Below are 12525 nucleotides of genomic sequence, written 5' to 3' on the forward strand. Positions count from 1 at the left end.
TGGGTTTACGGGTGGTGGAGAATGGGCACTGGTGAAGGGATGGGTTCCCGAACTTTGTATGAGGGAAGTATAAGCACAAAAGTGTATAGATCTGTAACTGTACCCTCACGGTGATTCTCTAATTAAAAATAAATAAATTAAAAATTAAAAAAATAAATTTTTCTTTCCTGGTTACTAAAAGTAATATTTCTTTTTCTGTGTAAAAAATGTTTAAAATAGTATTATTTACAAGAATTGCTCTATCATTAATTTCTTTCCATATATATATATTTTTATGTGTGTGTGTTGGGGGAGCATACCTGACTGTGACTGAAACTTACTCCTGAGCTTTGAACTCAGGGATCACTCCTGATGCCAGGGATAGAACACAGTCAACTGCATGTAAGATGAGCACCCTACCTGCTGTACTATTGCTCCAGCCTCTAATTTCTGTTTTATAATAACATAGGCTAACGTAGAAAGTCAGTAGCCAAATGTCTGATAATTATTACAAGGTGTTTTATGCTTTATTCCATTTTTATGCATTATCATTTATTATTGTCAAATATTACTTGAATTCTGTTGTATAGTAAATTATAGAATGTTTGATTTCTAGGAGTTTGTGAAGAGAGAAATCTCCTCCACAAGAAGGAGAAATTGTGGAGTCTTTTCATATACTTAATGAATAATAGGTATATTATTGTATATTCTTTCATATACAAAGAATAATAGGTTAAAAGATTCTACCTGGTCTGGAGAAATAGCTTATGGGCTGAGCACATACAAAGCATTCTTTCCATGCAGAGACCCAGGTTCAATGCCTGGATTGAATCAAATGGTGTCCAGAGGACTGCCAGAAATGGGAGTGACCTCCAACACTGCTGGATATAGCACAAAAACCAAACAAATAAAAAGATGCTACATACTAAAGTATCTGAATAACTCTCATGTTCCCATTAATTTCTATAGCAAATACCTACGCTGGCTGTACTGTTTTTTTGTTGTTGTTGTTGTGGGAGGAGACCAGTTTTCTGAGAATCAAATATTTGTTTCTGTTTTTGGGCCAACAGCTTGCAATGGTCAAGGCTTACTCCTGGCTCTGTGCTTTGGGATCACTTCTGGTAATACTTGGGGGAACATATGTGGTGGTGGGGATTGAATTGGGTTATCTGTTTGCAAGGCAAGTGCCTTACTTTCTGACCCTATTACTTATTATCTTCTGATAATATCACTCTTGCCCTTTTGTATTGCCCCCCTCACTTTATATAAACATCATTGTTTACAAAGTTGTTCATGATGTTTTGTACAGGCATTCAATACTCCAGCACTCCAGCACCAATCCCACTACCACTATCACCTTTCCTCCACCATTGTTTTTATTTTCTCAACCACCCCAAAGCCTGCCCTCATAGCAGGCCCACATTCATTCATTTTATATTGCTTGTTACCATTAAATGGCTAACAGAATGATCAAAAAATGTTTCTGTAGAAGAAAATTTGAAAAAATTATTATATCTCACCATGGGAACATTGTCATTGTTGGAAGGTTTACTAAGCTGTTGTTGCAAGCTAAGTCTTCTGTGTTAGCGTTTTTGTTAGTCAAGGCTGGCTGGCTTCTGTGTTACATTCCCATCCAACGTGATGTGGTACTACTGGGATATTAGTGTGGTAGAATTTGGTGATGTTATTCTGAAAAATCCAGAATCTTTAATTGGGCAGTCTGGCCAGAGGCATGGTGGTGGGTTGGGGTATGGTAGCTCTTTGTTTGGGAAGGAACTGGCCCACCCTCTTCTGAGATTGCCTTGGAGATCTTAATCAGGAACAGGTTCTTGAGAAATTTTTGCGGCTAGTTAATCTCTTTCGAGATTTATGAATCTCTGGAACAAGGCCAGTAGAGAATCTTACATGGCAGTGGCAGTGGGGTGTGAACCTGGCTGTCGGGTCTTCCAGAAGTATGGGGAGGTGGGGAAGGTCACCCATCCAGACTCCAAGAAGGCCTGGAGTTTTCAGCCACAAAGACCCAGATACTGAAGATTCTAGTAGATAAGGTTTTTTTGTGACACTCAGTTCTGAGGTGGTGCGGTCTGGCTGGAGGCCTCGCAGTGGCTTTGGGGTGTGAGAGTGGCTGCTGGGCTTTATATGGCCTTCTTTTGTATTCTTCTTTTATTTTTTTCCTCTCTCTCTCTCTCTAATTGAATCATTGTGAGAACAGTTACAGGGTTTTCAGGATCAAGTCTCAGTCATACAATTTTCAAACATCCATCCCTTCACAAGTGCACATGTTCTACCATCAAAAACCCCAGCATACCCCCTCCACTCCCCCCGTGCCTATATGGCAGATGATTTTCACTTTACTCTCTCTTTACTTTGATTACATTCAATTTTCGACAGAAAACCCACTGTTATTATTTGGAGTTCCCCCCAACAATCAGACCTGTCGAAATGGCATCATAAGATCATGTTTTCTATTGTTGATAACAAAAAGCTTATGATGTTGCATGGTTGCGAAAGCGGCCACCCAGTTTCAGGATTCTGGTACTTTAATAATTAAGCCCAGGGGTATTTCTGCCAGCAGCCACTGCATTCCGAGATTGCCTTATGTGCCTCTGGAATCATGGCTGTTCAGGAGTGGTGGAGCTGTTCGTGGGCGGCTGCTCGGGGTCTCATTTGGGTGGGGAGCAGAGCCGGTTCTGCTTTCCCCCATCGTGAGATTCCCCGAGCGTCCCATCACTGCAAGCTCCTACCTCTCTGTCCAATTGGCTCTGAACAGTGGTGGTCGCCATGCTGCCGCAAAAGGGAAAAGGCTGAGGGACAGAAACCCTTCCCCCTTCCGGGGCTGCATGGGGCCGAAGCTTAGTTCACAGTCCATGAGTATATCTGCCAGTAGCCGCTGCGCTCCGAGATTGTTTTCTGTGCCTCTGGGACAATGGCCCTTCAGGGATGGCAGAGCTATTCCTGAGCAGCTTTTTATATATCAGGAAAGGTCTTACGCGGCTGCACGGTTTGTAGAAAATGTCCCACTCTCACATACTGGAGCTATGTTAGTAGAAGCTCAATGTCGCCGGGACTCCATCTGGAGAAGGCGGGGTGGCTGCCCCTTCTCCGTCTGGCACCCTGGTGTTGTTGACCCGGTCTGGGGTCTGGAGCATTCTCCAGCTTGTGGTGCCCGCCGGCCCGGATTCTTCACTGTTGGCTGCTCCAGCAAGTGGGAGCTGGGGGCGGGTTGAGGGCGTGACTTCTGATCTTTTGTATTCTTAATGAAGTTTTTCTAACTTATGTTTTTAAAGGAATAATCATACCCTATTTGGTGTTCTAAATTACACTAAAACTCCTGGAGGAAGTAGAAGACTTCGTTCTAATATATTAGAACCTCTAGTTGATACTGAAACCATTAACATGAGATTGGATTGCGTTCAAGAACTACTTCAAGATGAGGAACTTTTTTTTGGACTTCAGTCAGGTAAGTGAATCACCTGTATCACCTGTCATCCCATTGCTCATTGATTTGCTCAAGCGGGCGCCAGTTATGTCTCCATTCATCCCTGTTGCGTGTAGTATAGCCCAGTGGCATCTGCTTGCTCCAGGAACACGAAGAGCATCAAACCATTTCAGCAGCCTCTTTTTACTCGTTCTTTCCAACGTTGCCGTATTGGGGGCTCTTTCAGGGTCAGGGGAATGAGATCCGTTATTGTTACTTACTGGTTTGGGCATATCAAATGTGCTATGGGTAGCTTGCTAGGCTCTGCCGTATGGGTGGGATACTCTTGGTAGCTCGCTGGGCTCTCCGAGAGGGTCGGAGACTCCAGAAGATTCTGCGTTGGTCTCTTCCAATCTGTTTTATAGTCTCTGGATCTTAGCCATTGATGAGATTACGTGGTGCTGAGGGCAGTTTGTAGGTGTGGCTGCCAGGCTACTGGAAAACTGGGGATCTAGGTGGAGAAGGCCCAGTCTTGATCTGAGCAGTCTTGGAGATCTCAGCCACAGGTCCCGAATACCTGACTTCCTCTACCGCTTCCTTCATGTGAGAGACTTGAACGAGCATGTGGAGAGTGGCCTTCATTTTTATTTTATTATTTTTTTTTGAATTTTATTTTATTGAATCACTGTGACAAAAGTTACAAAGCTTTAAGGTTTAAGTCTCAGTCATATAATGATCAAACCCCCATCCTTTCACCAGTGCCCCTGTTCCCCCACCAAGAACACCAATATATCCCCCACCCCCCACCCCCCCGCACCTGAGTGGCCAATGATCTTCACTTTATTCTCTCTGTACTTTGGATACACTCAATATTTCAACAGAGAACTCACTATTATTTTTTTGAATTTCCCCCCAACAATCAAACCTGCTGAAAAGGCATCATTTGATAGTTTGTTTTCCATTGTTGAGAGTGAAGATTATAGGAGCTCGCGCGGTCCCAATCGCGGCCGTGCGGTTTTGGATTTCTATCGTTTTAGCTCAGTTTACAGTCTAGATGCATTTCTATAAGTCTCTGGGTGCCAAAATGGGTCAGTAGACCTCCTGGATCATAGTCTTTAAGGAGCAGAGGGGCCGTGTTGTGCGCAGCTGCTCAGGATCTCATCTGGGCTGAGGGCATGCTGGTAACACCCCCATCCCATGATCTCTTGCGCGCCACGTCACTATAAGCAAGTACCTCTGGGTTGTGAGTCCTAGAAAATGGCAGATGCCACGTGGGCGCTGGTGCTGCTGCTGCTGCTATCTTCCCCATAGAAAGAAAGCACTGGGAGAGAAAAATCCTTCCCCCTCCCTGGGCGGCATGGGGTCGTAGCTCAGCTTATAGTCTAGATGCATTTCTATAAGTCTCTGGGTGCCAAAATAGGTTAGTAGACCTCCTGGATTATAGTCTTTAAGGAGCAGAGGGGCCGTGTTATGCACAGCTGCTCAGGATCTCATCTGGGCCCGAGAGTGGCCTTTATATTAATAATTTAATAAAATAAATATTAAAAACATATAGTGTCTTGGGGGGGGGTTATTTGCGCCACACTCAGTAATGCTCAGAGGCTATTCCTGATTCTGTGCTGAGAATTTACCATTAATAGTGTTTAGGGAGCCATATGTAGTATCAAGGATTGAACAACTTTGTAAACCATGGTGTTTAAATAAAGTCAGCCAAAGTGGCTGCATGACTTAACCTGTCCTGCACTGTCTGCCCCTGTATTGTCGTATAAGGACACCAGCTATGTTGAATTAAGACCAACCTTAATGACCTTAACTTTTATCTGCAGTAATCCAATTTTCATATACAGTCATAATCACAGATATCTGGGTTAAGACATCAAAATATCTTTTGCGGGGAGGTGGAGAAATAGTACAGCAGGTAGGGCACTTGCTTTGCACATGACTGACCTGGGTTCGATCCTTGGCATCTCATATGGCCCCCTGCACTCTCCCAGGAGTAATTTTTGAGTGCAGAACCAGAAGTAATCCCTTAGCTTCACTGGGTGTGGCCCCTCCAAGTATCTTTTGAAGCAATATAACTCAACCAAAATATGAGGTAAAAAAATTACACTCAGCTCCTGTCTTTCTAATCAATGACACAGAAGTGTAATTTAGTTCTTAAATCAAGTTAATGGTATTGGGAAGATGGAAGGACAATTTATATGCTTAGGTTCTAATGTGATTCCTGGTTTCTAGTAGTTTGATCTGTATTCCAAACTTGATTACCTAACTACTCCATCCTTTTTGTGGTGGGAGAGATGATTGGGTTTCCCCAGTAACTTACGTGACATGACACCCTTGAGAAGGATATCCACCACTTCCCTCTCTATCCACCTTAGTCATCTGCGGGGGGGGGGTGCCTAGAGAAGTTTAGGACTGATGAAAGTCTACTATGAGCACCTGTATGGTACAGACCTTATGTCTTGACTCCCTCATCAGTCTGCCCAGTCTGCGAAATGATCCTGGCTGCCTGTTTTCTCTGAGAGCTGTGGAATTCAGACTGGAGTAAATAATTGCTCTTTGCAGAAAAGGAAAGTCAGGCCTTAACTTTACCCAAGTTTTTCCAGGTCCATCATCCTCACTCAATGAAAATAACTTAGGGAGGAGATAAATAGTAAAATAAATTTATTTGGGAAATGAGGTGGGGCAGGGAAGAGAGAGAGGGAGAGAAAGGAGAAAGGGGCAGGAAAGGGATGGGCCAAGAAGAAGAGGGAGAGAGAAGAGAGAGAGAAAGAGAGAGAGGTGTGTATGTGTGTGTGTATGTGTGTGTCTGTGTGTGAGAGAGAGAGACAGACAGAGAGAGAGAGAGAGAGAGAGAGAGAGAGAGAGAGAGAGAGAGAGAGAGAGAGAGAACACATCCCAAGTAGATCTTCAATGGAATGTGGAATATTACTCAGGCAGAGATGTGGGGAAAAGAAGTGCCTTTTCTTCTGCCAAGTTAGTTTATGTGCAGTTTTCCTTCTCCCCAAAGCCTGTTGTGAGGGTAGATGCCAAAGGGGTTGAATTTTGTTGGGTTATTGATGGTCTTTAAAAAATATAGTTTAGAATGGCTTTTTTTTTTTTGCTTTTTGGGTCACACCCAGCGATGCTCAGGGGTTACTCCTGGCTTTGCACTCAGGAACTACTCCTGGGGGTGCTTGGGGGACCATATGGGATGCCGGGGATCGAATCCGGGTCGGCCGCGTGCAAGACAAACGCCCTACCCGCTGTGCTATCGCTCCGGCCCCTAGAATGGCTTTTTAAAAAAAAATGTGGTGGGGCTTCTTCTTCTGGGGTGTCTGCAATACTCAGGGCCTGGAATTCTGCATCTGAGTGGTTTTCCTGTTCTCCTCAGATCTGTCTTGAGTCTGAGTCTTTCATGACTTTGGTCTGGTTTACGTTCTAGATAATGTTGTTTACAGTATACATTACCAGGGTCACTCTATCTTTCTGCTTGCAAGAATTTTACTGGTATTCTAAGTTTAAGTATAACATGAAGATATTTTATAACCTGAATGTATAAGTTGTTTTATATTCTCATAGGTTTTCTTTTTTCTTATTTTGGGTCAAACTCAGGTTGTCATATAAGTAAAACTTGTATTCTGCCAATGGACTGCATTCTTGACTTCCAAAATACCTTAATTATTCTGTTTGTTTTTTGTTTTGGGGCCATACCCAACAGTGATCAGGGCGTAAGCCTACTTCTAATTCTGTGCTCAGCGTCACTGCGACAGTATTTGGGGAACTGTATATGGTTCTGGTGATTGAACTGGGGTCAGCTACATACAAGGAAAGTGACTTAACCCCTGTAATAACTATCTAGTCCCCAAATACCTTTGCCTTAGTATAAAATTTTTAAAAATCCTTGGATTATACTGTGTCTAACTTTTCAATGTTGTATAGTCACATATTTTTCTATATTCAAATGCATTTATTGGTAATTTAAAAAGGTACCAATAAGGTTATGATTAAATAGTAATGCTTTCACTGTTTATAGCAATGTCTGTTGACCTACTTAGGTGTACCTGGTATTAAATGTCATACATAAGTGCTAGAATATGAAAAGTCACTGAATAATGTTAGTTAGTCAAGCTTCAACCACTCTTATCTTTTCCAGATGATAAGGATTTTTCAGGGATTAAATAGTCAGTTTTACTCAATCATTTTTCTCTTCTTTTCTATTTGCTATAGGAAGTCCCATGCCTATAGCTAATTCTTCCATCTGTGTCTGGATTCTGGATATCTGCATTTGTTGTCTCCTGCATCTCTGTCATGATTTTCTCCTCCTTTCATCTTTACTTTATTTATGAAAACAATTCCTGGACTTTATGTTGTAGCCTCCAGCTTCTTTCTCTTCCATTCAGAGACAAACTTATTGAAAATTTGTTTTTGCAGTCACTATTTTTATAACTCAATCATCTGAAGTCTTGTTTATGTGCTTCTTGTTGGGCTGAGACTGTAGCTGACATTGCGATTCTCTGTAAAGGTCCTCTGGGTCTTTTGTAACTATCTTTTTACTTTTCCCTGCTCTCTGTGCTTTTACCTCTAATTTCATATCTGGACTTTCTTTGGATATTTATCTGCAGTCTATCAGAATCTTTTACTGTCAAGCAAAGAGTACTAGAGGCTTTGTAGCCCATAAATACCCGAGTGCTCTCAGAGTATGAAAGCCTAGCTAACTCATAGTGTTTTGGTAAAAACACTATACAGCCATTTTCTATGAGATCTGTAGAAGTTACCTTGTGTAAAGGACTTAGCTTAAAATTTTGTCCTCGGGGCAGGAGCTATAGTACAGAGGGTAGGGCCTTTGCCTTGTAGGTGGCCGACCCACGTTCGATCCCTGGCATCCCACATTGTCCCCCAAGCATCGCCAGGACTAATTCCTGAGTGCAAAGCCAGGAGTAACCCCTGAGGATCACTGAGTGTGACCCACTGTAGTACTGTAGCACTGTCGTCCCGTTGTTCATCAGTTTGCTCCAGCAGGCACCAGTAACATCTCCATTGTGAGACTCGTTGTTACTGTGGGTTTTTTTTTTGACATACTGAATATGCCACAGGTAGCTTTCCAGACTCTGCTGTGTGAGCTGGATACTCTGGAGAGGGATGGAAGGAGATTCTTGCTACTTCTTTGGAGGTTCTGTTTTCTTCTCTCCCTCCTGTTTCTCTTTTTTGATATTTTGTATTTCACTTCTCTGTCTTTTTCTCTCAGAACTATTATTTATGTTTTAAAAGTGAACTTGATGATCCATTTTAAATCAATCAAATATTTCTTTTGTTAACCTGTAAAGATTTCAAAAGAAATCACAGGTCTTTATATTGTTGAATAAGGTCCTCAGAAAACACTGTCATTAGTAATGTAGTGACAAGGTAACACAAGAAAAACTTCAGAATGTTTCATTTAGATGGAAGAAATATTTGTATCTTACCCGTAGGCTTCACTTCCTTTCCTCATTCCCTAAATGCTATGGCTTTTCAAGCATATATTCTGATTGTCTTTTTATGCTGTGTCTTATTATATGACTTACCCATTTTCTTGACTTTTTGGGTAATGATGGGTAAGCCCAGTGGTACTCAAGGGACCATGAAGTGTTTGGATTGAATATGTGGCTCCTGTATGCAAAACTTGTGCTCTGGTCTTTGGAATTATCTCCACATCTTATCCTAGAACTTTCTGGTTTTCTAGTTAACATTTACTTATATATGTGATTTCAAAATTTATGTTTCAGTGTGGCTATTAAACATGTCACCCCTCCACCAATTTTTTCTTTTGCAGTGGCAGGAGATGGGGAAGGAAAAGCAGATTAAGAGCAACACCAAATAGACGAAATTGGGCACTTTGGTGGTGGTGTAGTAATTTTGTACAACAAGACAATTTAAATTATCAGTACTGTAATCATGTTACAATACAATAAATATAAATACAATAAAATCAACTAAATTTTAACTGTTTCTTTTCCTCTTACTTTTTTGCTGTTGTTGCAATGATGTTGGCACCTTAGACATTGGGTTGTGGTGCTCAAATATCATTGTGCTTGCATATGTACTCTTGGGGTATTATACTCTTTACTTGTGCTCAGTGGGGTCCATAGTTCTTTCACACTTTAGTTTTGGTGTTTGCAAATACTTCATTGTGGTGTTCTAGATGTTGTGCATTTTTTTGTTGTGGTACTAGAGGTCTCAAAGGGCATTTACTGCTGGGATTGCAGTTAGTGCATGTGGGGAGGTGCTAGTGGATGAATGCACAGTTTCAGGCTTGCAAGGTAGGTAATTTGCTATTTCTGGGACAGCTTATTATTTGATATTTTGTCTGCAGGTTTGCTTCATACTATTCCTTCTATATATTACAGTTTGCATGATCTTTTAGAAATAAAAATATGTGTGTATAACTCTGTATCAGTTTTCCATTTAGCAAATTATTACACATTTGGTGGTTAAAAACAATATTGGTCTATTATCATATAATTATAGAAGTCAGAAGTCAGTTTTTCTTCACTGTGTTCCTTCCAGAGGCTTTAAAGACAATGTTTTTTTTTTTGCATGTTTCCTTTTTTGAGAGGCTGTGTACATTCCTGAGATCATGGGTCTTCCTACACCTTCAAAGGAAGCAGCGTACTATAGTCTCTACTTTCTGGCTTCTGCTTTCGTCTCATTTCTATCACTGATCTTCCTACCTCTCTTTATAAATACCCTAGTGAATGCTTTAGGGTTGATAGATAATCTGTAGTAATTTCTGAATTTTGTAATCCTTTATCCCTTCTCCAAAGTACTTTTTATTAGATAATAGGTTCTAGAAATTGGTCTTAGAATATCTCTGGGGGTCTGTCGCATACTGGTTTGTATAAAATCTTTCAGTCTGAATTGAGGACAAAATCCAAACTCTTCTATATGACTATTTCCTAAGTTTCCATTCTGCCTTAAGATGTAATTGAACTTCTTTCAGTTACTTGAGCATATTCTGTTTTTTTTTTTTTTATGGCTTTTCACTCTCTGATGTTTGCCTGGAATCTTCCCTTCTCTTCTCTGCATCTCTCCCTGCTGTATTACTCTTCATCAATTATGGTTCATCCTATGATAATTTAGCTTAGACTTCACTTTGGCTGTAAGTCTCCCTGAGTCCCATATTTTCTTTAGACATTTTCCCCAAATTTCTTACAGTCTGTTGCTATGGTTCTTATATTGTAAATACATGTTTGTTGAGTAATTGAGGCTAGGAAATAACAGGTGTTCATATTTGTTGTATTCTTGATTTGTTTCTAAACCTGTTGAAAAGTTTTTTCTTCCGAAAGGTTATGTTTCGTATGATAAGATTTTAATAAAAATATGATAGTTGTAGAAACTTAATATATTATATATATATATTTATATAATTCCCTTTCAGGGAGGGGGAGTCATACCTGCCAGTGTTTAGGACTCAAGGATTTCTCTTGGTACTCTGGAGACTATGTAGAATTCAGGGGATTGGAGCTGGGTTGGCTGTGCACAAAGCAAGTACCCGACCCACTGTAATATAGCTCCAGCCCCATAAGCTTTATAATTCTTTTTTTTAATTTTTAAATTTTATTTTTATAAGTAAGTAGGCTGGAGCGATAGCACATCGGTAGGGCGTTCGCCTTTCATGTGGCCGACCCATGTTCGATTCCTCCACCCCTCTCGGAGAGCCCGGCAAGCTACCGAGAGTATCGTGCCTGCACAGCAGAGGCTGGCAAGCTACCCGTGGCATATTGGATATGCCAAAAACAGTAACAATAAGTCTCACAATGAAAGACGTTACTGGTGCTTGCTCGAACAAATCAATGAGCAACGAGATGACAGTGACAGTGATTTTTATAAAGGTGTTCACATTAATTGTTTACATTCAGTATTTCAACTCCAATCCCACCACTATTACACCTTCCCACCACCATTATTTCGAATTTTTCCATCACGACTCACGCCTGCCTGCCACAGGCTGATGCTAGGTAATTTATTTTGTATTGCTTCTTATGAAAAGCATGAGAGATCATGTGGCTATGAAAGCGGCCGCACACTCATGGAATTCTAAAATTTCTTTTTTTTAAAAAAATTTTTTATTGAGTCACCATGTGGAAAGTTACAAAGTTTTCAGGTTTAAATCTCAGTTATACAATGCTCGAATACCCATCCCTTCACCAGTGCACATATTCCACCACCAAGAATCCCAGTATAAAATTTCTAATGATTGGGGTCAGGAGACATCTCTACAGCCAGCTAATCAGTTCTGAGATTCATTCATGAATCTCTGGATCATGGTTGTTAATGTGCTTAAATGGCACCTGGAGGCAGTTTGTGATTGTGACAGCCAGGACCTTGAAGGGGTGCGGAATGGAAAGGGATGGCCCATCCCCATTGCCATGTGACCTAGAGTCTTCAGTCCTTGGTCCCTTGCCTGGGTTTTACTTCTGGAAGTTTGTGGCTGTTTGGGGTTCATTTGGAGTAGGTGGAGACAGAGCACCTACTCCATCTGAAGTGCCCCAGTGAAATCAGCTCAGCACAGGAAGCTTTATAATTAAAAATAAATTTTTTTTATTAGTGAATCACCGTAAGATAAAGTTACAGACTTACAAATTTTCGTGCTTGCATCTCAGTCATACAGTGATTGAGTACCCATACCCCATCAGTGCCCATTTTCCACCACCAATGGTCCCACCACCACTGCCCTGTCCCCTTCACCCCACCCCACCTCTGTGGCAGGGCATTCTCTTTTGCTTTCTCTCTTTTTGGGTGTTGTGGTTTGCTACAGAGGTATTAAGTAGGCATCATGTTCAGTCTATAGTCTATTTTCAGCCCATATCTCCTATCCCTAGTGGGCCCGCCTAGGACCCTTTGCTTGATGATCCCTTCTCTATCAGAGCTACTTCTTCACCTAGCATGTGAGGTCAGCTTCCAAGCTGTGGAGTAATCCTCCTGGTACTTATCTCTACTATTATTGGGTGTTAGTCTCCCATTCTGTTACTTTATATTCCACAAATGAGTGCAGTCTTTCTATGTCTGTTCCTCTCTTTCTGACTCATTTCACTTAACATGATATAAATACTTATAGTTAAATCTACAAGAGTTAACATTTCTGTTTTAAAATTAGTTGATAGTTTATA

The 12525-nt window shown here is 41.1% G+C and overlaps 1 protein-coding gene across 1 annotated transcript in view; it reads left to right on the forward strand.

The window, feature by feature from the left end:
• MSH4 (mutS homolog 4) overlaps nt 1-12525 on the forward strand; it is a 96059-nt gene that overhangs the window by 36879 nt on the left and 46655 nt on the right. The window contains exon 7 of the mRNA XM_055139877.1: nt 3267-3439. Coding sequence (XP_054995852.1) covers nt 3267-3439 — 173 coding nt within the window. The remainder of the gene's footprint in view (nt 1-3266; nt 3440-12525) is intronic.

Source organism: Sorex araneus, chromosome 5 (genome assembly GCF_027595985.1).
Source record: "Sorex araneus isolate mSorAra2 chromosome 5, mSorAra2.pri, whole genome shotgun sequence".
Classification (NCBI taxonomy): domain Eukaryota; kingdom Metazoa; phylum Chordata; class Mammalia; order Eulipotyphla; family Soricidae; genus Sorex; species Sorex araneus.